Here is a 27141-nt window from a genome sequence, read left to right on the forward strand (position 1 = left end):
CTCATGAACAAATAAATGAAATATTTGTAAAAAAAAAATGTAATGTTTATTATTTTATAAAATTGTAGCCTGTATGCAAAGTTTAGACAAATATTTGATCTCCTCCATTATCAGCAGGGAGAGTTTTCCTAAGGCAAAGATGAAATAGACACCCTGAACTCTCTCCACCTCAGAGGACCAAGGTTGTGAGCATATGCCCAGGACTACTTTCCTCCTTCTGGCCCTAATTTGGATTCCTAGGAAGTTGGATGATTTGCTCATACCTTATGCTACCGTGTAAGGAGTATATTGACTTTTTATGGATATTCTCACACTTTTAAGATCTTTTAACTCCTTTTACCCCAGTATAGAATTTATTGAATGACATGGACAACAGAATTAAGTGAAGTGTAGCAAGTATGTCTATAATTATCAAGTCTCTTTGGGTAGCAAGTGGCAAAAATTCAATTCAAATTTCAGGTCCCTAACATTTGGCAATTTAGTGGCTTATGAACCTGAAGATATACTTCACAGATACACCTTTAGCTTCAAGCCTTGCTAGATACAACTAATCTCATTAAGACACCATCTCTGGGGCACCTGGATGGCTCAGTCAGTTGACCATCTGCCTTCAGCGTAGATCACGATCTCAGGGTCCTGGATCGAGCCCCACATCGGGCTCCCTGCTCAGCAAGGAGTCTGCTTCTGCCCCTCCCTTGGCTTGTGGTCTCTCTCTCTCTCTTTCAAATTAATTTTTTAAAAAATCTTTTAAAAAAAGACACTGTCTCTGAGCTCTGCCTTCCTCTGTATCAGCATTCTTCTCAGCAAGTCATTTCTCTCCAAAAAATTAGCTGGTGATCCCATAGGGAAAAGTATGCTCCTGGGGTGGTTGGCAGGAAGGAGTGGGTACCTCGCTGGCTCAGTAGAGCATGTGGCTTTTGATCTCAAGGTTGTGAGTTAGAACCCCACATTGGGTGTAGAGGGTACTTAAGTAAATAAATAAAAACAAAAATAAGAAAAGCATATCTCTTTCATGATTGTTCCAGCAAAAGTCTGTGGGTCATCTGGATATTCCTGAATCAATCACTGTAGCTAGGAAGATTTGATACTCCGACCAGACAGGCATGAGTCATATGGAAACCCTGAGGTTATGAGGAAGGGTCATGGAGTGGATCACCCACAACTTTCATCCCCAACAAAAAGGGAGGGAGGGAGGAAAAGTATGGTGAGCAGGCATACTAAAATCACCGGTCTACTACATTTCTTGGAAGAAATAGCTTGTAAGCCCTCACCTCTTAGTTCTGGATCCTGCAGGGGTGATTTCATTGGCCCACAGCTACTTGAACCAATGAGTTTATCATACTCAAAGGCTGAAAGGGAGAATATTTCACCTTGGGAGTGTGGTAAAGGAATTCCCAGTCTCTCATTGGCTCCATACATATATCACTTTGTTCTGTGAAAGTATTTGGGTGTGATTTTAAATTGTGCCCAACAAAATGCCATCAATTTCTCCAACTAATAAATGGTTCAGAATTGGTAAAGAGTCAGTCTTGGTGACTGTGCCATTAGAATCACAATAGATTCTTTTAAAGAAATCCTCACACTTTATCCTCAGCAGAAGCAGCAGTTTGCCACTTAGAGACTTGCCTTGGATGATACTGATTCCTGTTCTACTTCACTGTGGAATTATGTTCATCACTTACTTCTTTTTTAAATTGTGCCAAGATTTGTACCTCAATTTACCTAGTCTTTTACGTAATGATTACTAGCTAAGAGTTTAAAAATGGACACTCAGATCAGATCATAAAGATAATTGGGTATATTCTGCAATGAACTTTGAGCTAATTCAAACATTGCTCTACAATTCTAAATATTGACATTAGATGGCTGGCCTGCTGTTCACAGGCAACTCTGCTAGTTAGGGAGTTGGCTTAAAGACTTGGTATGTGTTAGAGACTATACCTTTTCCCTAAATGTAAGAAGCCTGCTCACCTGCAATCTCTCCCCTTTAACCATGGTATCTCCAGGTGGGCTGGCCCCTCCCCCCCCTTTCTTTTTGCCAAAAGAAGGCAAGGAAGAGGTAGAGGAGAAGAATTTGATGATCATGCCAACTTTTCCCCTAAGAATCTCTTTAAATAAACCTCAATTTTTACAAGCTTTCAAGAAAGTCACAAGTGTGGATGTTGCCAAGACATTGAGACTAGAGTATTTGGCAGCATATCATTTGTTCCTTCAATAAATCTTTATTGAATACCAACTAATGGCCACATTCTACACTAAATGCTAATCTTAGAGCGAACATGAAAGTGAAAGTCCTTGACTTTATAAGGCTGACCTCCCAGTGGGGAAGACAAGACATAAACAAAATCAGGGTAAGGAACAAAATCTGTTTTAGACACGGTGGCTAGTGAAGGCTATTTTTTTTTTTTAAGATTTTACTTATTTATGAGAGACAGAGAAAGACACGCAGAGACTGAGAGGGAGAAGCTCCCCACAGGGAGCCCGATGCAGAACTCGATCCCAGGATCCCGGGATCACGACCTGGGCCAAAGGCAGATGTTCAACCACGGAGCCACCCAGGTGCCCCTTAGTGAAGGCTACTTTAAGGAGGTAACATTTAATCAGAGATTACATTAAGGAAGAAAGTTAGCTCACCACACCAAGTAAAGTAAACAGCAGACTACAAAAGCCCTGGGGTGGGAATGTGCTTAGTGTTCAGAGAAGACTAAGGAAACCACTCCCATTAAGTGGGAGAATCACACAAAATGAGGTTGGAGAGGAAGCCAGAGACCAGAACGTACAGAGATGATGGAATATAATGGGTTTGGATTTTATTTATTTTTTAATTTTTATTTATTTATGATAGTCACATAGAGAGAGAGAGGCAGAGACACAGGCAGAGGAAGAAGCAGGCTCCATGCACCGGGAGCCCGACGTGGGATTCGATCCTGAGTCTCCAGGATCGCGCCCTGGGCCAAAGGCAGGCGCCAAACCGATGCGCCACCCAGGGATCCCTGGATTTTATTCTAAATAGCACAGGAAGGTGGTGTGTCCATCAGAGTCTAGCCATGGAAAGAGAAACTATTCTAGTTATTTCAGGCAGAGGGAATTTTAGGAGTCATAGATATCAAAAGGAAGAATGGAGTGACAGCAAAGATGAGAGGCTGCTAAAAACAGCCTTGGCGAAACCCATGGGTGCTGCACCAACTCTGGTGCCATTCAGAAAGATGCTGTCACCGTCATCCTGTTTGCTGCAGAAGTGTCGCCGGGACTGAGGAAGTAACTGCTGGGGAGTCAGGAATGATCCTACCTCACTGTAGGTAGTGTACCTACTTTCACTGTAGAAGTGGCCAGCAACGGTTACACTACTGAATCTAGAGGTTAGTTTCATCCTCCTACCTTATTTCCTGCTCATGCCTCCCAATGGAAGAAGTTCATTGGAAGCCTCTGGCATGAAAACCTGGGGGCAGTAGCTTACATACTCTGGGCCCCTGCCGCACAGTTGCATACAAGGGCAGGTGCAAAAATGCATATATATGTGTGTGTATACATATATATATGTAATATCCTCCATAGAATCCAGAGTAGAAGCAGGGAAACCAGTCGGATCCTAGTGTTATTTATAGAAGGTGCAGGTGAAATGATTTGGCTTGAACTAGGGTAAAAGTAGTTGGAATTCAATGTATTTTTTTAAGATAGGATCAAAGAGTCAAGGGTGATTTCAAGGATTTTGGCCTGTGTAAACAGGACAAAGGGCATACCGTTTACCGAAAGAGGGAACACTGGAGGAGGTGTGTATTTGTCTGGTGGATGAGGGTAAATCAAAAGTTCTAAAGTTAAGAAGCTCATTACACATTCAGGGGCTCCTGGGTGGCTCAGAGGCTGAGCGTCTGCCTTCAGCCCGGGGCATGATCCTGGAGTCTCGGAATCTAGTCCGACGTCGGGCTCCCTGCATGGAGCCCCCTGCCTGGAGCCTGCTTCTCCCTCTGCCTGTGTCTCTGCCTCTCTCTCTGGATCTCTCCTGAATAGATAAATAAAATCTTAAAAAAAAAAAAAAAAAAAAGAAGCCTATTATACATTCAAACAGATGAACAGGATGTAGTTGAACACAGCCCTTGGAGTCTGGAGAAAAGGTGGGGGGGTGTCTAGAAACGGAATTTAAATCCCTCTCTGACCACCATCCACGGGGGGACCTGTGAAAAGAGAAGAGGTCCCAGGGCCGGTTCAGCAAAGGAGAAGCCAGGGGCCTCAGCCAGGGGGGCAAAAAGGAACCCGAAGCGTGGGATATGGAAGACAAGCCCAGACCAGGGCTCCAGAAGGTGGCAATGCTCAGCTGTGCCAACCGCCGGGGAGCGGAGCCAGACGGGAACCGAGGGGGACCCGGTGGGTCTGGCCCGCAGCAGCGGAGGGAGCTCTGAGCGGCGTGGGTCCCCTCTCTGCAGGGCTCGTGCTGCAAAGAGGAACAGAGCACACGGTGGGTGGCCAGCGGGGGGCAGGCAGCGCGGGGATGGCCCGCGGCAGCACAGCCGAGGAGGGCCTGGCGCGCTGCCCTCCGGGGGCTAACCTCGGCGGCCGTGGGAAGCCGTGGAAGCCGTGCCCGCTGCGAGCATCAGGGCGGGCGGCGGCCTCGGGCCCCCGGGAGCTACGGACGCGGCGTTGGGCGACGCCGGGCCTCCCGCCTCGCAGAGCCACAAGATGGAGGGACGGGAACCCCTGCGCGCGGCCTCGTTCCGCCGGCGCTCGGCGCGCTTCCCGCCCCGCGCTCGGCCCACTGCCCCCGCGCTCCCCGCGCTCCCCGCGCCACCTCCGGCCCCCCGCCCCCGCCACGAGAGCGGCCGCAGCGCCCCGCCCCCCCCCGCGGCCAGGTCGCGGGGGCGGAGTCCGCCGACGTCACGTGGCCCGCGCCTGCCAATCAGTGCGCGGCTGAGGGTCACACCCAGCGCCGCCGGGCCGCGCGAGCCGGACGGGCGCCGAGGACGCGGCGCAGCGAGCGAGGGAGCCGGCGGGTGAGGCCCGTGCGGCTCCGGGGCCCGCGCGGGGAGGGGACGGGAGGGAAGGGGCGGCGGCAGGCATCCCTCGGACCCGCCACCGCGGCGCTCCCCGAGCTCCCCTCTCTCCTTAGGACCGGGCCATGGAGAGCCGAATCCAGCGGGTTCGCGCGGCGTTTGCGTCCGGCCGCTCGCGCCCCGTTAGGTTCCGTCTCCAGCAGCTCGAAGCCCTGCGCAGGATGGTGCAGGAGCGCGAGAAGGACATCCTGGAGGCCATCGCCGGCGACCTGTGCAAGGTACGCGCGCTTCCGCCGTCCCACTTGGGGGCCGCATTCCGCCCGGGCTTTTGCTTTTTTTTTTTTTTTTTGCTTTGTTTTGCATTACTCAAGGCCCGTGGGCTTGTTTTCTCCAGCCGTCCTGATACAAAGCAAGTTTCCTTTGCCTTTCCCGATCCTCTTACCTTGCTGAGTGCTCTGACGCGGGATTGCAAGACCACAGAGAAATAGACCCAACTGTCTTCTGGCCTCTCTTCCTCTTTTGAGAATTCACAAAATTCTTTTTGTGAATGTGTGCCTTGTATAGCCTGCCTGTTTTCCTGTTGCATTTGTGGCCCTTTATTTTTTGTAGGGATTGTTTCCGTAGTTTGTCAGCTCTGTATTTTTCTCCGAATCTGTTTCTTGCTTTTCTTGTGGTTTCTTTTTTTCCTTTTTTTTTTTTTTTTTTTTTTAAGATTTTGTTTGTTTATTCATGAGAGATACACATTGAGTGAGAGAGGCAGAGACACAGGAGGAGGGAGCCCGACGTGGGACTCGATCCTAAGTCCCCAGGATCACGCCCTGGGCCGAAGGCGGCGCCAAACCGCTGAGCCCCCCGGGCTGCCCTTTTTTTTTTGTGGTTTCCTTTGTAGACTGAGGTTTTTTTTGGTTGTCATTATTGTACTGAAGTTTTCCTCCTTGACTCTGTGTTTTAGGCCGGTGCTCCGCAAACTCAAGAGTGTCTTGGTGAATCACCTGGGGATCTTGTTAAAATGCCAGTTATGGTTCAGTAGGTCTTGGAGGGCATCTGAGATTGGAAGTTTCTAACAAGCTCCCAGGTGATCCCATGCTGTTTTGGAACGACACCTATTAAAAATTATTACTCCATTTTTTTTTTAATTGAAGTATAGTTGAGACGTTAGTTTCAGATGTAAAACGTAGGTCTGCAGTATGGTTTATTCCACTTATTTCACCCTCTTTAGGTCCCCCTCTTGTCCTATATGGCAAGATTTCATGCCTTTTTAGGACAGAGGAGTATTTCATTATATACGTCTATAGGTACATAGATGTATGTGTATGTACTACATTTTTGTTATCTGTTCATGTATCACTTAGGTTGCTTCCATATTTTGGCGATTGTAAATAATGCTGCAGTGAACGTAGGGATACATACATCTTTTTAAAATAGTGTTTTTCTTTTAAGATTTTATTTTTTAAAATATTTTATTTATTCATGAGAGACACACAGAGACAGACAGAGACATAGGCAGAGGGAGAAGCAGGCTCCCTGCAGGGAGCCCGATGTGGGACTCGATTCCAGGACCTGGGATCATGCCCTGAGCTATAGGCAGACGTTCAACCACTGAGCCACCCAGGTGCCCCAAGATTTTATTTTTTAGAATAATCTCTGCACCCAACGTGGGGCTTGAGCTCACACTCCCGAGATCAAGAGTTTCGTGCTCTACTGACTGAGCAAGCCGGGTTCCTCTTAATTAGCGTTTTCATTTTCTTTGGATAAATATTCAGAAGTGAAATTGCCGGATTGTGTGGTATTTCAATTTTTAATATGGTATACACCCTAAAACTAGTCAGTAAATCTCCTTCACTTATGGCCCAGGCACTTTTTAAAAAAATTTTTTTAAATAAAAAAAATTTTTTTGAAAGATTTGTTAAAGAGAGACGACAAGCAGGGCGAGAGGATCAGAGGGAGAGGGAGAAGCAAGTTTCTTGCTGAGCAGGGATCCAGACTCGGAACTTGATCCCAGGACCCCAGGATCATGACCTGAGCTGAAGGCAGATGCTTAACTGACTGAGCCGCCCAGGCACTTTTCAAACTGCTACTTCGGTGCTGGGTCTTTGAGTGTGTGAGTTTGCGTATAGGCAGTTTAAGAGCAGAGTCTTGGTGTCCTAAAGCCCTCCGGTTCTTAATTAACCCCATCTGCATCCCGGTTAAGCCTGCTGATTTTCAAAGCCAGGCTCCTTGGTGCAGGTCCCCAGGGCTGGGACACCTGATGGTGGGGCTTGAACCCCTCCCTCTCCGGGGAGGATCTCCATGCAGGGTATTACTGCTGTTTGTGGGTCCCCATGCCAGAGGTGTGTGTTTGGACTAGACCGGGTCTCTGCCCCTCCCACCCTTCTCCAAGTAGCCTTGTCGTTAGTTGTGGAAGAGGTTTCTGTGGGTCTTTAGGTCTTTCTCCGACAGAGTCACTCTGTGCACTTGTACCCTTGGAGTGTCCATGGGAGGAGGTGAGCTCAGAATCCTCCTCCTCCACCATCGTCCCAAAAAATCCTGGAACCACTTTTTGAGTAGCAGAGTTTGGGGTAGTATTTAGGGAATATTACTCTCTATTTTCTAATATTATTGTTGTCTTGTTTTTACATTTTATTCCAGCGGTAACAAAGCGTTGCTCTGGCTCTGTGAGTCTCACTTCCCCCTTTCAAAGATTATTTTGAAGGGTAGTAATGCCAGTAGTAATAGGAACAAAAGTAACTATAAACCTTCTTTTCTAGTACATTTGGTAGAGAGAAGCTGTGATACCAAATAAATAAGGTGACGTAGTTAAGATTTCAGAAAGGACAAATCAGTCATTCTACAGGTATTTGTGTAAGTACATCTGTGATTACTAAAGAAAAACAGGAAGTTCCTTGCCCTTGAGGGATTTAAATTTGGGAAACAAAACATCCACAGATAGAATGTGAGTACAGTTATAAATCTGTGTAAGGGTGAAATGTTAAGGTACACATCAGAAGCAGAATTGCTGTCGTTTATAAAGTGTGATCAAAACAGACTAATATTAATCAGGGAAATCTTCCTTTCTGAAAGAGGTAATGTTTAGTCCTGACTTTATTTTTAAAGATTTTATTTATTCATTCATGAGAGACAGTGAAAGGCAGAGGCAGAGGCAGAAGCAGGCTCCCTGAGGGGAGCCTGATGCAGGACTCAATCCCAGGACCCCGGGATCACAACCTGAACTAAAGGCAGACGCACCCAGGGGCCCCTAGTCCTGACTTTAAAAGGCTTGGGTCAGTAAAGAAGGATTGAGGGGTTGACAATGTTAAGAGTGGAAGGTAGCAAGCTGCTGTTCAGGGCAAGAAGGGTGCAAAAGGAATCTGCATGGCAACCCAGCTTGTCTCATAATGCCACTTGTCACTGCAGGTGTACCTGACCTAGTTTTTGGCTTTCAGGGCTGAGTGTCCCAGACTCATGCAAGGTTAACTATGATTCTCTTATAACAGAGTGAACTCAATGCATACAGTCAGGAAGTCATTACCGTTCTTGGGGAACTTGATCTTGTGCTGGAGAATCTTCCTGAATGGGTTGCTGCTAAACCAGCTAAGAAGAACCTGTTCACCATGCTGGATGAGGCCTATGTTCAACCGGAGCCCCTGGGAGTCGTACTGATTATTGGAGCTTGGAACTACCCCTTTGTTCTCACCATTCAGCCTCTGATTGGAGCCATTGCTGCAGGTCTGGTGTCAGCCTCTGTCTTTGTAACTCTTTGGAGGGGCTTATTCTCTCACTTTGGTTGTAAATTTAGGACAGTGGCTAATTAAATGCATTTGCTTTGGTGGCTTACACCAGCAGTGTACTGAGAATGCAAAAGTATTGTCATCATACCTATATATTTTTAACAAGTACAAAGTATATTAAAGTGAAAGTACACTCTCAAGATGGGTGAGAGAGAAAGTTCCACGAGGTGGAACTGGTCAAAGCTGATTTTGGGGTTGGATATTATTGGGTCTCTCTGGACTGGGAGGAGCTATGATGTACAAAGGGATTTTTTTTTTTTAAGTAATCTCTACATCCAGTGTGGGGTTCAAACTCATAATCCCAAGATTAAGAGTCACATGCTCTACTGACTGAGCCAGGCAGGTACCCCTTTATTATTATTTTTTTAAATGGGCTCCAGAGACTTACACAGTAATTGTTTTTTGAGATAACCCAGAAAATGAACCTATGAGGGTCTAAAAGCATGAGTTGACAGGTCCAGGCATTTGGAGTCAGCCATCCATGTTCTAGTGTGGTTTTAGTTGCCAGCTGTGGTCCTGGATGAAGCTTTTGGTTTTGTCTGACCAGTTTCTTCCTTCGGCTGTGGGTGGTGGGAGTTATGGTAGCTTGTGTGTACAGCAAATGCCAGATTAATTCCACACTTCTGCTGGATCCTGATCAACAACTTTATGTTGACAAGGCTTGTTTGTCCAATAATTCCAAGGCAAACAGGAAAGTCCAGTGGTGGAAATGGGAGGAGTGGAGGAGGATTTTTGAGCCAGTTGTCAGAGATGTGAAGCTAATGAGAACCAAGCAGTTGGAATTTAAGGGCATAAGACTAGCTCTTGGGGTGCCTGGGTGGCTCAGTCAGTTAAGTTTCTGCCTTCTACTCAGGTCATGATTTGGGGATTCTGGAATTAAGCCCCACTTTGGGCTCCATGTTAGACTGCTCAGTAGGGAGTCTGCCTCACCCCCTCCCTTTGCCCCTCCCCCCAGTTGCCTAGGCATGCATGTGCACGTGCTCTCTCTCAAAATCTTTAAAAAAAAAAAAAAAAGATAAGCTCTTACGCTTGTTGAGGAAGAGAATTCAAAGCTGCAAAAGTAATGTGAGAACCTAGCCTATATTCCCACCATGAACATCATTTTGGTAGGTATTAAAGTCACTCAAGTATTAAAAGATGCTGTTCTGTTGTCTTTGTTTAGGAAATGCTGTCATCATCAAGCCTTCTGAACTAAGTGAAAAAACAGCTAAGATCTTGGCTGAACTCCTCCCACGGTATTTAGACCAGGTAATCATGTCTTCACCCGTCTTCACCATGGGTGTTTATAGTCGGGGGATACACATCTGATCTTCTACTAGTGTGTGCCATGGATGGCTGTCTACAGGGAATTGCCGTAGGAAGAGTCCTAATTTTGTTCTCATTGAAAGGCAACTTTAAAATGTCATAGCTGGAGTTGTACATATTACTCTAATGCTGGAGGCTAACCGTGGGTTCTCATTGCTATCTTATCACTGCTACAGCAGCCGCAGAACTAATTGTCCTAATAGCTATGGTTATCCAGTTCAAAAGGGTGATGAAGACTGGGAAATGTCATGGGTTGAGCGGGATTTGGAACCAGAAGATAGAGTTTGAGGGTTCCTGCTTTGCCTCTCACCGGGGGCAAATTCTTCACTGTCTGACTCCATGGGGAGTCAGATCGGGGGCCCGATCACATACGTTCTGTAGATTAACCTATGCAAGTTAAAACTTGAAACATATGCTGGACAGTTGAGCTGTGGAGTGAGAACTGATGAGCACCCCTAGTAGATTAGTAGATCAGATGGAAGCATGAGCATCTCATGCTGCTGTCTCCGAGTCTTTTTTTTTTTTTTGCTGTCTCTGAGTCTTATGAACACCTGGCTCTGTCCCTTCCTTTCTTCTGTTCCCTGTCATTGCTTCTCAGGCTGCTGCTACACAAGATGTTTTTCCATGGTAGCTGTTAATAAGAACGCAGTAGGCTGAGTTCAAAGCTCATAAGGGCTCAGTCCAAAGCTATGTGGCCTCTCCTCAGTCCTACATAAGGAAACAGACTTACAGGTGTTCAGTAGGATTGCTGAAGATCCCCTAGCTACCAAATGACGGAGCCCAGATTGAGCCCAGATCTGGCTTCAAAAATGAGTGGTCTCACCTGTGCTGCTTCAAGTACTGATCGTTCAGCATTTATTTACCGGTTCCTGGCATGGGCTAAGCCCTGCATTGTAGTGTAGGGTGAGGTCCTTCAGCTTGAGACACTCATCTGGGACCTGTCTGTGGTCACTGACAGCAAACTTCATCAAAACCTTCAGCTTAGGGACGTCTGGGTGGCTTAGTGGTTGAGTGTTTGCTTTTGGTTCAGGTTATCATCCCGGAGTCACGGGATCGAGTCCCACATCAGGCTCCCTCTGCCTGTGTCTCTGCATCTCTCTGGCTCTCATGAATAAATAAAATCTTAAAAACAACCACAACAAAAAAACTTTCAGCTCACATGGCCCCATCTCATGCATTTCCCTGGTCAAATCCAACCAGGGAAGAAAAGAAATGCTTTCTTCACTGCCGAGCTGATATGGGAATCTGCGGATTTTCTGATCAGTGCCACCGCAGGTTGAGATGGGTCTCAGACGCCATCAGACTGTGTTGTCTACTTATCCTCTGTCAATTCCCTCCAGTGTGCCTACTGGCGCCGGTCCTATATTTTTCTGATATTCCCGAAAACTACAGGTTTATGTCTAAGAAATTGCTTGTTAGGTGGTAGGATTAACGGGGGCAACATCTATGCTTCTGTTTCTTCTTCAAGGACTTGTATGTTGTTATCAATGGTGGCGTCGAAGAAACCACAGAGCTCCTGAAGCAGCGATTCGACCACATTCTCTATACGGGGAACACAGCAGTTGGAAAAATTGTCATGGAAGCTGCTGCTAAGCATCTGACCCCTGTTACTCTGGAACTAGGAGGGAAGAGCCCGTGTTATGTCGACAAAGATTGTGACCTGGACATTGCCTGCAGGTGAGACTGGTTACCTGAGGGTTTCTTGACTGACATGTTGGTGGATCCTCTTGGCACCAGGGTGCTGGGCCTCCTGGCTGTGAGAGACGTCATGAGGCTTGGATGGTTGCCGTCCCTAGGGGTGTTAGAACTCTTTCATAAACTGTCCCTTTGTGCCACTGCCAGAAGAAATTAGCAGTGGGTCTTGACATTGCATGGTTGCCCTTAGGAGCTACAAAAAGTTTTCTTTTTCTGGGATTATAGACCTGGCAAGAAATTTAACTGTTCTGCTGGTAGACGATCCAGGAAGTAGGTAAAGCATGGCATGTGCCTAATTAAAATCTTTTGATTTTCCAGGGGGATCCCTGGGTGGCTTGGCGGTTTAGTGCCTGCTGTTGGCCTGGGGTGTGATCCTGGAGTCCCGGGATCGAGTCCCACGTCAGGTTCCCGGCATGGAACCTGCTTCTCCCTCTGGCTGTGTCTCTGCTTCTCTCTCTCTCTCTCTCTCTCTGTGCATCATGAATAAATGAATAAAATCTTAAAAAATAAAATAAAACCTTTCGATTTCCAACAGAAAGGTTTTATGCTAACCTCTTCTAACGAGTCCCTTTGTTGACAAAATCAGTAGTACTCATATTTTAACTTTGAATAATATCTTGCAGCTGGGAACCAGAAAACAAAAGGTTTCAGGTTCTCTGTGAATCAGGTTTAGCAACCAGGAAGTGCCAAAACCCAGAACTGACTGTGTGCCTGGGGTGGTCTGGCTTTTCTCTCCCCTTCAGAGATGGGCAAAGAGGGTCTGTGGGCATGTAGGCTGTGTCCAGGTTGTCTCCTTGTCAGAACATGAGTCCTGCAGTAAGGGTTCAGAGCGCAGGCTTTGCTCCATATGTGGCTGTGGCTTTCCAGGGTGGGGAAGAGGTCCATAGGGAAGAGAGTGGACTAGCAGCTGGGCTAGCTGTCTTGCTCTATACCCCTGAACATCTTGTCAGCAGGACCAAGAGCCACAGTCAGGAGAATTGAAGACTGTATGGAGCTCCTGACACCCCAGGTCTCCTCTTGGCTAGAGGGGAAGGAGTAGAGGGGCTGGGGAGCTTGCTGCTTTTCTCAAATCTCAAAGTAGGTAATGGCTTCACTGCTTACAAAGTACTGTTTCCCATAAGCTGGCATGAAAATTTCCCTGCTCCTTAGCATATCCTATATTGGTAGGAAAATGCGTTCTAAGTTCTAATCAACTGATTTATTAGAGATGAGTTTTTAAAACATTTTTATTCTTTATAAAGATTACAAAGACTCCTAAGTAAAACTATGAATACATGATAGTTGCAAAATATTCCAAGAACACAAAAGTCGGTAGCAGATGAATAGTAGACTGAATTCTGTGGCTATTTTGGTTTCTCCCACCTCAGGCGTATAACTTGGGGGAAGTACATGAATTGTGGTCAGACCTGCATTGCTCCTGACTACGTTCTCTGCGAACCGTCCCTCCAGAATCAAATTGTGCAGAAGATTAAGGAAACTGTGAAGGTTTGTGTTTAACACATCTGATCTCCACTGGTTTTGTTAAGATACGGGTCTAATTTAGCTGTGTGCAGACAGCATCCTTGTTCTCTCCTCCCGCCTGGGAGAATTCTATTAGCATATATGACTGAATTCATTTATGGCCTTAAAAATGCTCTGGGCACCTTTCACAGAATGTCTAGGAGCAAGATTAGTTTGGTGTTTAACCCACTTCAGCTGCCTAGTTGGTGTGTAAAAACAACTGGTTAGCTGTGGCATATGCTTTGGAAAAAAAAAAAATTAAACAACTATGTTCTGTGGGTTTGAGAGGATGTTGCCAATCCTTTTAAATGCAGTCAGAGGCCCTTTGGCTTGTTGGGCATTGCTTAAGGTGATCTGCTCTTGTGTATGCAGAGGGCTAGGAAGGCCAGTAGTTTGGAGGAGGGTGTTAATCAAATACCTTGGATACTATACTCGACCTGCTTATCAGTCTTCCAGGGTGTTCATAGTAAAGATCTCTCTAGAAGGAATCGAGAAATACTGTGGTAGCAGCCTGCACTAAGCCTCAAAGAAATGTAGCATTTAGATTGGAAGAAAGGAAAGGGGTAGACCAGTGTGATTGGCCTCACTGGTTTGGGGGTGGTTCATTAAGCCCCCTGGGTGGGAGAAATTACTGGAACAGTCATGGTTCACTGGACAGATGCTAACTGAGCACTAAAAGGAAGGATCAGGAACACCAAAGAGTCACATTGTGATGAGAGGATGAAGAGTGTGTCCTGGAAGTTGAGAGAAAAGCAGGGACCCAGGCAGGGTCACTCAGACACAAGGGGCTGAGGGTCTCGATCTAGGACTGGAATCTAAGGGATAGGACTGGAGATGGGGCCCGACAAGGAGAACATGAAAAGGGGTATTAGCCAGACTTGAAGAATGTGGGACAGCATGTCTTAAAGGTGTCTGTGAGACGGAAAACCATTGGGGGTTGGAGAAGGTGTGCTTCACTGAGTATGGGGAGGACTCAGTGTCAAAGGAATAAGATCCCCTCTGCCTTCCTTCGAGGCATTTCTGTCCTTAGGATAGCGGTTCTCAGTGGAGTTCCTACCAGGGAGCCATTAATGAAACGTTTCCAGTCCTCACTTTCCAAAGACTGATTCAGTTGGTCTGGGGTCTCCTGGTGATTCTAAGGTGCAAGTAGCATTGCAAAACACCATTGGTGGCTCTGGAGTTGGGCCCAGGAGCACGCGTCAGCCAGCTGCCTGGGTGATTCTTAGTGCCTAGGTCTGAGGGCCTTGCTTGGAGGGTGGGTGGGCACCCTTTTGACTTGAGAGTAAATGGAGAGCCCCCATAATGCTTTGAAGCAATAGGGCAATTTAGGAATTTTGTATTTGTTTCATGTAATAAATTCTGACGAAATGATTTTTGAGATTAATTTACCAAAACTTTGATTCTTGAAGTGGTCTTCCTGTCACTGCTGGGAAGACCAGTCCAGAGAGGATGTAAAACAGTGAAATAGCACAAAGCTCAGACTTTTTTCTGGGAAGGGCTGTAGAGTAAAAATACTTGGCTTTAGAGGCCACACAGTCTCTGCCACAACACGCAGCTCCTAGCAGGGAAGCAGCCACAGCTGCAGTGTGCATGGAGGGGTGGCCCTGACTCAGAGCCAGACTACCCCCAGCACCCACATTCACCCCGGGATAGCGCCTGGGCAGTCTGCAAGAGATCCACATGAACCCTGGATACTATGAAGAGTCCTCAGTGTGTGCATCTGCTTGAGTTCTTGTCCCTCAACTGCCAAAAGGTAGAAATGCTATTCAGTGACTTGAGGAATGTGGGCAGTGATCTAAAACCAGATGGCTTTGGGGGCACGAGTGGGGTTTGTATTTATTCAAGAAACTGAAATATGAGTCTTTTGTGGCAATTAAATACTATTGTTTTAAATAGGAATTTTATGGTGAAAATATAAAAGAATCTCCTGATTATGAGAGGATCATCAATCTTCGTCATTTTAAGAGGATACTAAGTTTGCTTGAAGGACAGAAAATAGCTTTCGGTGGGGAGACCGATGAGGCCACACGCTACATAGGTAATGGAAATTCACCTTTTGCTCTGGGGACACCGCAGCATGACAGTTGTCATCAATGCTATTTACTGAATAAACCTTTGGATGCATAATGTTTAATGAACAATTACACACTGCTTTTAGGTATATGGGCTTATAAATCACTCAGAGATGGTTTTAGGTCTTTATAAATAACAGCACCACACCACCCTTATTGCACTGGCTTCTTGCCTTTACGTAGATTTTTATTTTTTTTTTTTCTTCTACAACCTGTAACCTAACCACCCTGAGAAGCAAAATACAAGTGTTGTGTAATCCTTTCTGGTTTCTGGCTGGAAGGACAGACCGTGGAGGAAGTCGTTTTACCACAAGTAGCCAGTGGCAGTACTGTTCCAGGAATAATGTTTTGTTGTTTCATTTTTATTTTATTTTTTTAGGATTTCTTTCTCTCTTTCGTTTGCTTTTCTTTTCTTTTCTTTTCTTTTCTTTTCTTTTCTTTTCTTTTCTTTTCTCTTCTCTTCTCTTCTCTTTTCTTTCTTTTTCTTTTCTTTCTTTTTTTCTTTCTTCTCTCTATTCTCTTTCTTTCTTTCTTTCTTTTCTTTTCTTTCTTTCTTTCGAGGGGGCAGGGCAAGGGGCCAGAGGGGCAAAAGGAGGAGGGGGAGAATCTTAAGTAGACTCTGCACTGGGCATAGAGCCTGAGGTGGGGCTCAGTCTCATGACCCTGAGGTCATGACCTGAGCCGAAACCAAGAGGCACATGCTTAACTGACCACGCCACCCAGGTGCCACCAGAAATAATGTTTTGCTCTGTTGTGCTTGACATTATTTGCTTACTTTTACTTTGTGTTCTTTTATTCTTTGTCAGGAATATGTACTGCAGTTGCATTTTGAACACATTGTTCTAGAGTAACATAGGTGATGGAAGTAACACAAAATTACTCAGCAAAAGAACTGTTATAAATAGCTTTACTTATTCCCTCTTGTCAGATGGGATGCTGCACATCCCCAAAAAACCCAACTTAAAAAAACCCCAAATTCTAAAGAGCTTAAAGAGGAAAAATTGTATTCTCTCCTGAGGTGCTTCCAACCTGTTCATTCAGAGCTCAGGAATGGCATCCATACTCCCAGTTTTTCATCTTTCTTGTTTTTCCATCAGCCTGATTTGGCCCACTCCTTGGCAAATCAATGGCAAGAGAGAGGAAAGGTCTGTTGTGATTCACTCATCCAGTTAGGAACCCTCCCCTGACCTAGAGTCAGGGTTACCTTACTTGAGTGCAGGGCTACGTGGAGAGCATACACCCAAACTGATGGTTTTTTGAGCCCCGATAGCAGCATAGACACCCTTGGAGGGTGCTGGTGAGAGCTGTCTTATGCCACGTGGCCAGGTTGACCAAGTAAGAAATTAGGGGACAAGGAAGAGAGGACACTTGTTATTGACAGGTGTCTTCTCTTCTAGTTGATGGCCTGGCTTGTATATAGGGTCTTTGGGAGCTGATTGGTGACTGACCTGGCATGTTCGCTTCCTTTCTTGTGTGCCTTCCCCATAGTGGATGGAACACTGAACTCAGGGATTCCTGACCATTGATGTATATTTTCTTAACCTAACAGAGTTGAAATAAAGGTCAGAGATCATATGCACAGAAGCACTTGAATTCAGGAGTAGTGTTGATTTGATCCACAGAAGAGCTGTCTGCGTTCTCAGAAAGACCTATCCACAGAAAAGTGAAAACAGGGGCACCTCAGTGGTTGAGTGTCTGCCTCTGGCCCAGGGCATTATCCTGGGGTCCTGGAATCGAGTCCCACATTGAACTCCCCACAGGGAGCCTGCTTCTCCCTCTGTCTCTGCCTCTGGGTGTCTCATGAATAAATAAATAAAATCTTGAAAAAAAAAGTGGAAACAACCTTTTGGTACATGTGAATATGGCTGTGAACAGGGTTAAGTGGGAATAGACTCAAGTGTGTCTTTTCCTTGGTTCGCGTGGGGCTTCCCTGATGCACATACTTAGAGACATATGTGCACATTTCACCCATGTCAAGCCTCAGGACTTTTTTGTTTCCCTAGTAGCTAATCCTTGGGCAGGAGTGGGAAGGGATTGGATCAGTGAGCCAGCCAAACAAACATGGTGAGAGTTCGCCATTCCTGTCTTCTGCTTTAGGATTTCATTTCACGCCTTTGTTTTTCAGCCCCGACAATACTTAGTGATGTTGATCCTGAAAGCAGGGTAATGCAAGAAGAAATTTTTGGACCAATTCTTCCAATAGTTCCTGTAAAGAATGCTGATGAAGCCATAAAATTCATAAACAGCCGTGAAAAGCCCCTGGCTTTCTACATATTTTCTCACAATGATAAGGTAAAACGCTCTGGAGAACGGCTCGCTGGCACAAGCCGTGATCGTAGAGCCGTGGTCCTCCTTGGCCACAAAGCCAGTGATGGTCTCTTTTGTACAGTAATGGAGTCTGCCAAGTGAGGCCCTACTCACAGATTGCTCTTCTTGGGTAATGAGGCCCTGGGGTTATGGCTTTCACCTTTCCCACACTCCCAGGGGTCAGACCGGAGTCTTCAGGGCTGGGTCACAAGGGTTAGCACTCACAAACATCTCCCCTGTAATTGGAAGGTTTTCATATACCAGCATTAGAAGATTCTCTGCCATTACTCCACAGGGCTTTCTCCCTCTTAACCAGTGACATTTGTGGCCATTCAGGTGGGCATGTGGGACAGAGATCTCTGGCACAGTTGTGGACATGGTAGTGAAATCTCAGACTTCATTTTCCCGAGTTCCTTTGCTGTTAGAGCAATGGAGCCATCCCAGCTAGGAGAGAGTGTCACATAGTATTACAACAGAATGAGTGGCTCTGCCACTCTGCCACATGGCTCATTCCTTAGCCTCATATGGAGACTGGCTGTTGCCAAGGGTCAGTGGCCTCAAGGTGGGCAAGGAGGCTCAGGAGCCCTCTGGAGAGATGCGAGACCCTGGGGGAGATAGGACCGGTCAAGGGCTGAGGAGTTCACGAACCAGGTGTTTTGTGGAGAGCCTCTTGTGGTAACATGGCAGCGTCTAGAGCCTGCCGTGTTGTGGAGATACAGCTTCATGAGTGATGCTGACTGCATGGGCCTCTGTAAATAATGGATTATTAACAGTGGTGTGACATTTTAAATGACCAGAGGTAATGTGGACAAGAACCTTGACGCCTCGGGTCACTGGTCAGGGTGGAGGTCCAAGGGGCATGCTTCCCAGCCATGGGGTCACTGTCTGACCACAGTCCACTGTGACACTCATAACTTGGACTCCCGAGGGCTTGTGGGCACTGGGTGCAATGACATTTGCCAGTCAGATGTCCTCATGCCTCTTCTGATCTTAGGCCAACCACTTCTTCAAAATAAATAGAATGCCATGTCTGAACAGTTACATATTCTTTGCAGTTCCTAAAAACTAAATGGTGTCTATTCATCACACACCATAACCTAGATCAGAGAGGGAGAAATTTTAGCGATATTTAAAAACCAGAATATAGCCTGGACTGTCCCGTATAAACAAAGATCTCCGTGGCCGTCTTGGGTAACTCTGGCTCCTGGCAGTGGTGAAACGAACAGGACCGGTTCAGTGCCGCCTCCCTCGGAGGACTAGATGTGTATCTGAGCAGAAGGTTTCGAGTCACGTTTGCTAAATTGAACAACGCTTGAAAGCATGTATGTATTTGGCCCAGTGTGCCAGACTTGAGTTAGTCATTGCCAATACATGGAGTCGGCATGCCATGGGCACTGCTGACCTGGAGCTTTTGTCCCATTCTCCAGCTTGTCAGACAGATGATCAACGGCACGTCCAGCGGTGGTGTCACAGCCAATGATGTCATCATGCACTTCACACTCAGCTCTTTACCCTTTGGAGGTGTGGGTGAGTATTCCTCTCTGCCATTCGGGGCATAGATTGTCAAGGTCCTGCTGCTTGTCAGATCACCTGTCCAGGCAGCCTGCAGATCTGTACCTCCCTGTCTTCTTAGAGGCCTCCCCGCAACCCATGGAAAGGGGCCTTCCCACCGCCCTGCCAGGCGCTCCCACCAAAGGGTGACTCTCCTGTCACTCACTTTCCATCATTAGCACCCAGCACCATCTGTGTGACAGTTCTGTTCCTTACATTGGTTGGCTTATTTATTGGCTATTACTTGGTTACTGTCCTCCTCTTAGAGTTAGGGGATTTGGGAGGTCGAAAGTCAGGTCTCAAATTGATTGATAAGATCCCTCTGTGTGTGGGGTTTTTTGTTTTTTTTTTTTTTAAGATTTTATTTATTCACGAGAGACACACAAGAGACTGAGGCAGAGACATAGGCAGAGGGAGAAGCAGGCTCCCTGCGGGGAACCCAATGCTGGACTTGATCCCAGGACCTGAGTCAAAGGCAGACACTCAACCACTGAGCCACCCAGGTGCCCCCACTCTTTCTTAAAATGAGGTAGTAAATGATGGGGTGCAGAATTCCCAAAGCAGGCCTCAGTCTGGGGTTTCTGATATCCCTCTCTGCTCAGGTCAGGGTGGGGCAACATCATCCCCAGTGTCCACCTGCCCTGCCCCCCCCCCAGCCCTCTGTGTGGGGAGTAGCCTCCCCTCGGATTGTCTGCTGAAAAGAGCAAGAGACGCCCCATGTTCTAGAGAAGACGAGCAGAAATTTGTGCTCAGCGTAGCTCCATGGACATTGTCTGGTCCCTGCTGTTCCCTTTGGTCTGTGACCCACATGCCTCTTTTACACTCGAGATGATTAGCTCCTGAAGGAAAAGTAAGAGTAGAGCCAGGTGGTAGGCTTCTCTAATATCTCACAGAAGAATTTCAAGCTAACAAAATGTGTATAAATTCTCATAATAAAAAGCAAACAATAAAAGCCATGGTCTTAAAAGCTGCTGCTTTGTTCTCTTCCTCTGGAATCACATGATTAGTCCATGGGGATGAGGTGGTTCATTTTATTTATCAGGATTGCCTGTTCCCAATCGAGGCCAACTCATCCCATGGCCAGTAGACTGCGGCCTGCTTCCCATGCATGTTTCATGTCCCTTCCTGGGATGTAAATGCATCGCCGGCACCCAGCACAGTGCCTGGCACACATGGGGGGCAGGTAGGGAGAGGCTAGGTCAGGGGTCCAGACTGGAGCTGGTGGCGGTTGGGACTCAGATGGTTGCAGGGGAGCTAGTTGGAAAGGGGGTGGCTATTTGGAGGAGTCAAGCAACAGGGTTTACTGATGGAAGGAGAGGTCATGAATGAAAGGAAAGATAGCTTGCAGTTACTCTAGCAGCACTGCCTGGATTCTTCAAGGATTCAGTTGGATTCTAGTCTCTGGTTCATCAGTAACCACCAGGATCCTGGCTCCAGGTGCCTCCTGAGTGCAAGTCGCATGACTTGCGTTTGGTCCCTATTTTGCTTGTCTACGTAGCATTTAGCATCATTAACAATACCCTCTTCTTTATAACAAAATGAACCTTTCCCCTGCCAAATGCAAAAGGAATACAGCCTTCTTACGAAAACTTGGAAAAGTTAGAAGACCCCACAAAATAGCTTAGATTACCCATGCCCCACTATTGAAAGATAAGCTCTGAGGTATGTCCTTAAAATCCTTTTCCTTGCACATATTTGTACACATATGTACACATAAAAGCAAGAATATTTTGTTCAAAATTGTGTCCTGTTGTATGTTGTGTTTCACCCTGTACGTGACAGTATAGTGTGATGATTTTCCCACATCAGGATAGTTGTGTGTCATGATTTTAGTAACCCCCAGGTACTGCCTCATCCTACAAATGAAGCATATTTGCTTTTAACTAATTCCTGGCATTAGGTTTCTGTGATTCCAGATTTTTTGGTATTAGGATTCTAATACGGGTTTGTGCACCTTCTGAATCTTTTCCTTAGCAAAAATGTCTGAGTGTAATTATTGTGTTCAAAAGGCTGAGATTTATTTTTTTCAAAGTGAAGTGCTTTTTCGCCTATCTCTAAAAGCAGTACAGGGATTTTTTTTGGGAAAGAGCAAATAAAGCATTACAGAAGGCTCAAAGAACGGAACGTAATACCCTCCCCGGCATAAGCACTGTTAATGTGTTAATGTTTAGTTTCAATTTTTCCTTAAAAAATGTGTATCTTTTGATGGATATAGCCAGATTTCCCTGTGGCTTCACTTGTCCCCAAAACAATGTGCCAGCAGCCCTGAAAGCACCATTAAGTGCCTTCCTGGCCTCATTTGCCTGTGCCTTATGCCACTGTGCCATACACCCCTGTCTCCCCATCACCCATAATAAAGACTGTTGCAAAGCATGGCTTTTTAAGAGGACAGAGATTTATACTTGCTTACTATCACCCAGCTGGATAACCCTGCCATCCTGTCTCTGTTGCTCTCTAGGAACTTAGAGGAAGCAAAAAGTGTATAGGGATGTGGATTAATAAAGCCACATGGAACAGCAGGAAAAGAACACACGGTACCTAAGAGTCTAGCCGACCTGGATTCGTGGTCTGGTTTTGATTCTCCACCTTGGGCAGGTTACCTGACCCTGCCAAACTCCCTCTCTCTGCCTGGAATCCGGGGCGGTGATGCCTTTACACAGGGGGTGAGAATGGATTTAGAGAACACATAGCAGGGTCCTGGCTATAAGTGACAGCCACAAGTCCTCGCTGGACTCTTGGAAAGCATCCTGTTTGGCAAAGAGAGCCACTTGTGGTGAGAAGTTAGGTGGGGGTGTCCCAGGCAGCAAGGAGTCTTGTGGGCTTCCTCCGTTGGGGTTCACACAACAGGCAGCTTGTGTCACCTACAGTGGAGCCTGTTTTTCTATTCCCTCTGTTCCAGGTTCTAGCGGGATGGGAGCTTATCACGGGAAATACAGCTTTGATACTTTTTCTCATCAACGTCCCTGTTTACTAAAAAGTTTAAAGAGAGAAGGTGCTAACAAGCTCAGGTATCCTCCCAACAGCCAGTCAAAAGTGGACTGGGCGAAATTTTTCATTTTGAAACGCTTCAACAAAGGAAAACTCAGTCTGCTGGTACTAACTTTCCTGGGCATTTTGGCGGCTGTGCTTGTCAAGGTGAGTACCGGTCTTTCTGGTCCCACCCAGATGGCTATCAGATGCACCTTTTCTGTTGTGGGAGCTCTCTCATTTTACAAACGAACTCTGTCTGTTAGGTTAACTTGCCGAGTCCAGGACCGGGTCGGTGAACAGCAGCCTGCCCACTGTCTTATGGGGGTGTCAGCCATAACCACCTGCTGACTTTGCATGGCCAAAGTCGAGTATTTGCAATAGTGGCTATGCGACCCGCAGAGCCTAGATGATCATAGAAGAAGTGTGTCGACCTCTGGCTGAAGAGTTTAAAACCCTGGGGTACCTGGTGGCTAAGCCGGTAAAGGGTCTGATTCTTGGTTTCGGCTCAGGTCATGATCTCAGGGTCGGTCATGAGATTGAGTCCTGCCTGGGGATCTGCACTCAGCAAGGAGTCTGCCTGGGGATTCTCTCTCTTCCTCCCCCCCCCCCACCCCCCCGCCCCACTGCTGGCACTCTCTATCTTTCTCAAATAAATCAATAAATCTTTAAAAAAAAAAAAAAAAAAAAAGTTTAAAACCTCATAGAACTTGCTTGCAGCATTCTGAGCTGTCCAGTCCTCTGATCCTTGTGGTATTGGTGTCTCGGTTTCAGTGTAGTTCTCCAGTGTGTCTAGAATCTGCATGCTGGGCAGGAGAGGGGGAGAATTCTTTGGCGGGTGATGGCAGTCATGACGCAGCTTTGGCAAGGGAAGCGCGAGCGTTTCTTTTCCACAGTTGACCACCATATAAGTTATGTCTTTGGTGATTAGTTATTGTAGAGACATGGGCTCCTGGGCGGCCCACGATACCTGGCTTCCCAAGGCAGGTCGTGTCTCCTCGGGGTGAAGGAGAAGACCCAAGACTGCAGAAGTTAGGACGGAGTGGGCACAAGGCCACCATGTCCTTGGAGTTTTCAGCTAGGTGACTGAGGAGCTGTGTTGCAAACAGTGACAACACACGTAAACAGTAGCCTTGGAAGAGAGGCAAGTTTCTAGCATTTAATGGAAATACCTGTGTTCACTATCTGGACCTTGTGTTAAGTTTGAAAGGGGGTTAGCTCATCTTGCAGTATCACAGCTTTGGTGGAATTGGAGACACCAGTTGCATTTGAAATCATTTGGGTTTTCTCAGAAATACCAAGCTGTGCTGAGGAGAAAGGCCCTGTTGAGTTTTCTGGGAGTTCAGACTGTGTTGTCCAATAAGCAGTGATGGCCAGCAGATTCCAGGACCATATCTCTCTGTTAAGAGTGAGGTAGGAGCTGCTTGTTTTCTCTCTATATGTAAAGCGGGCCACTTTGGGTCTGATCTGTCTAGTGGTTAGTTTTCCTCTAGTGGGAGGCTTAATGGTCATTGAAAAACTCTCCAGACATTTTGGAGCTCGGCCCAGACTATCAGTGTTAAAATGTGACTTAGCCCTACTTTAAGAAGGGCAAGGGTGGCTTGCTGGGATCTTAAAAAATGTGTGGAGGTAATGACTCAGCTGGGTCTAGATGAAGCACTCATCTTTTCTAGAAAAAGGAGAGTCACGTGTGCTCCCCCTCCCACCTCCCCTCCACTCAGCCCTTCTGGAGGTCGCCCCGCTGACTGCCTCAGATCTGTAGGTACATGCACATCAAGAGCTCTTTTATAATTGGAGACCACTCTTCTAAAAAAAAAAAAAAAAATTCTGTCACTTTGAGTTGTTTGGGTGCTTCAAAAGAAGTTTGACTTCAGAATTCCTGGTGGCAAACTGAGTGAATCAGAACCTTGTGTGAAGTATAGAGGCTTTTGATTCCTGCCTCTGCATCGTCCTGAGGTCTGAGGTGTGCGTGGGTCTCTGGTTATTGTCTTCTCTTGTCCCAAGGCACCAGTCCCCAGCCTGATACACACCTTCTTGCTGGGGATGGGACTTCTTAGCACCATGGAAAATTCAGAGGCCCAGGCTGACTGTGATCCTCATAGAACCCAGGAAGGCTCCCATGGGTGCAGCATGCAGGGGCAGACAGGCTAGGGCAGGCCAGGTAGTCCACCCACAGCTCCCCAACAGGTTTGGCAGACAAGCTTTCCTCTGTGAACGTCTAGAGAAACTGTATAAAAACGTAGTTTGGAGATAAGAAAATGTGGCTTTGATTCCTGGCTCTGAGATCAGCTGAATTACAATGGTGAGCAAGGCCTTTGCTGAGCGCCCCCCTTCGGCCTCAGGTTCCTCATCCATAGGATGAGGGCAGCCAGCAGTGGTCTCCGACGGGGAGACCTCAGCTCCCATTCCTGTGAGCTGATGTCCAAGTGGCTCGGACATTTTTGGATTTCATGTGGGACCAGTTAGGGTTTGGTTTTCTTTTCCTCTTTGCTGCTTCTCTGCTCTTCTCTCTGAGCTCCTGTCCTTTCTTTATCAAGTCTGTCTTTTATTTTAAATAAGTGGTTCTGAGCCCACGTTGTACATTTATTTGAGCAGTCTTCATTGCAACTGCAGTAATTTTTCTGAAATGGCTTTTCTGCACTTTTAGTAGACATTTTGTTATGTGTTCGGTTGTGATTTGATTAATTCACTTCACTAGAATGAGAACGGGCTTGGGACATTTTTAAATGGGAATTTAGGGGATCCCTGGGTGGCTCAGCAGTTTAGCGCCTGCCTTTGGTCCAGGACGCAATCCTGGAGTCCTGGGATCGAGTCCCACGTCGGGCTTCTGGCATGGAAACTGCTTCTCCCTCCTCCTGTCTCTCTCTCTCTCTCTCTCTCTCTCTCTCTTAAATAAATAAATAAATAAATAAATAAATAAATAAATAAATGGAATTTGAAAGCAGCAATTATCAGTTGAAAGGGAGCATGTCAAAACCTCAGAGTGGAGTTCTCTATGCACTTAAAACGTGTGTGTGTGTGTGTGTGTGTGTGTACATATGTACACAAAGTAAAGTTCCAACAGAGTTTAATATAAGCCACAGAAAGATGGTGGGGGCTGTGGGTTTTTAAATGTTGAGAAATATGAAAGGTTACAATTATTAGGTGTCATGAAGCCTTTGAAAATTCAGGATGTTGTTAGAAATCTGAGGTTGTAGCAAAACTTCTTCGGCCTCAATAGGTACGGATCATGTTCAGTACGCTTTGGATTTTATTTTATTTATTTATTTATTTTTTCGCTTTGGATTTTAGAAGCACAATTGTTTATGAGTTTTCAGATTTCATGTCGGGACTCCAGTCTCCCGTTCAGCTGGAGGATAGGAGGTGAACATTTTCCATTCCCAGTTCAACTCTGATGTTGTCTCACAACACTAAACAGAACACCTCCTCCACCACCACTCCCTGCCTTGTTGTTTTGTACGAGAGGGCATAGTCTTTTGTCCTCAGCCCACACTGCACTTTGCTTCTTAGGGATGCAGGGACCTTTTATATTCAGTGTATTTAGCATCTTTTAAAATGGGAGGCATTGGTAGAGTCCTGATATGGAACTGGTTCATGTTCCAGGGCTGGTTGGGCAGGGTTTTACACCAGCAGCGAGACCTGAATCTCTTTCTCCTCTCTCTAGGTTGGATACTACTGAAGAAGGATCCTGTTCAACCTCCTAGATGCCTTTACTGAGTTATTTCTCTATTAAATAGTTAATGAACCAATCGTTTTAAAATCCTACCAAAAATAGTAAGGAAAACTGCAAATGCACCATAATCAAACCTAAAAGTCATTGCCATTCACCATGGATAAAACTTGCCATGTCAGCCAAACTCCAGTCCTCCCCCCACTGTTTGGTGACTTGGAGAACCAATTTGGCGTTGTGTCACCCAGACCTTAGAGCTTGAGTCTAGGGGAGGAGATGTGTTATGCTAAACCCGGACTCCTTGGGAGATGTAAAAGAGTCTCCGAACCTGTTGAGTGACTTCTTCATTCCAGTTCATGGAACACAGGGCACCCTGCCCCCACTGCTGCCTTACGCCATCTCTCTGTGGAGCCATCAGCCCTCGGCTTCCAGAGAGGTGGAGCTAGATCTTCCCAGCTCTGCTTAGGGTTTGATGCACTGGAATTGTATATGGGTTGGTGGTGGGAATTGATCCTGTCCTTCATCCATTGGGACATAAGGATTTGACATTCAGGAGTCAACCCTCTTGTCAGTGCCATCTGACCAGTGGTCTCCCTACTTTCTCATCCGTTCTCCACCCTCGTGTTTTGTTGGGGACAGTTGTTTTGTGGCTGTCTACAAATGCCTTTTGTGACTAATACCATGCAAAACATCTTGTATTTCCCAGGGCTTTCAGGGAAGACCGTTGCCAATTTCACAAAAGTATCATCTGTCACTTCCTGTGTAGGCATAGAATTCTGCATCTTACAAAACCTAACTGGTATGATTTTATGCTGTAATAAAATGACTTATAACAATACTTATTCTCTCTCAGGATGTTACAGTTTCAAGTCAGTGGATCTTGAAGGACAAATCTTTACATTTCTTATGTCCCATAGCACAATGCTAATAAATTTCACTTTTCTGAACCTCAGAGGGATCCCTTTCTGAATAAGTTCAGCGTTCAGGACTTAATGCGGAAAGCCACCTCCTGTCATGGACAAGAGGCCTTGGATATTTAGGACTTTGGAGCTAGAGAGCCTCCGAGGGGCTGATGGTGGATCGTTTGGAGGCAGACTTTGTAAGCCATAGCAGTTGGCCACGCTGAAGGGGACGGAGGACATAGGAAGGAGAGGAACGGGATCTCCTGAGCCTGGCCCAGACCTGAGACCAGGTGCTTCAGCCAGGTGGGAAAGAGCCCTGTGGAATGCAGCCTCCCTGCCAGGCTGTGGTGACTCCTGGTTGCAAGGGCTCCACCCTCCCCGCCTCTGCACGATGAGAGAATGTATAATTCCCTTTGGAGA

The 27141-nt window shown here is 46.4% G+C and overlaps 1 protein-coding gene across 5 annotated transcripts in view; it reads left to right on the plus strand.

The window, feature by feature from the left end:
- Window positions 1-26771, plus strand: part of ALDH3A2 (aldehyde dehydrogenase 3 family member A2) — a 131736-nt gene extending 104965 nt beyond the window's left edge. For 2 of the 5 annotated variants that reach the window (XM_077892446.1, XM_077892449.1), the window contains 11 exons: window positions 5102-5263; window positions 8459-8690; window positions 9915-10000; window positions 11526-11734; window positions 13120-13237; window positions 15149-15290; window positions 17450-17616; window positions 19059-19158; window positions 22082-22317; window positions 23442-23562; window positions 25814-26771. In XM_077892446.1, the coding sequence (XP_077748572.1) occupies window positions 5102-5263; window positions 8459-8690; window positions 9915-10000; window positions 11526-11734; window positions 13120-13237; window positions 15149-15290; window positions 17450-17616; window positions 19059-19158; window positions 22082-22317; window positions 23442-23519 (1530 nt within the window). In that variant the 3' untranslated portion in view covers window positions 23520-23562; window positions 25814-26771. Of the gene's footprint in view, window positions 1-4962; window positions 4986-5101; window positions 5264-8458; window positions 8691-9914; window positions 10001-11525; window positions 11735-13119; window positions 13238-15148; window positions 15291-17449; window positions 17617-19058; window positions 19159-22081; window positions 22318-23441; window positions 23563-25813 lie in introns of those variants that run through there. The other 3 variants (XM_077892450.1, XM_077892447.1, XM_077892448.1) reach the window with 3 other exon arrangements.
- The last annotated feature ends 370 nt before the right edge of the window (window positions 26772-27141 follow it).

This window comes from Canis aureus, chromosome 3 (assembly GCF_053574225.1).
Source record: "Canis aureus isolate CA01 chromosome 3, VMU_Caureus_v.1.0, whole genome shotgun sequence".
NCBI lineage: Eukaryota > Metazoa > Chordata > Mammalia > Carnivora > Canidae > Canis > Canis aureus.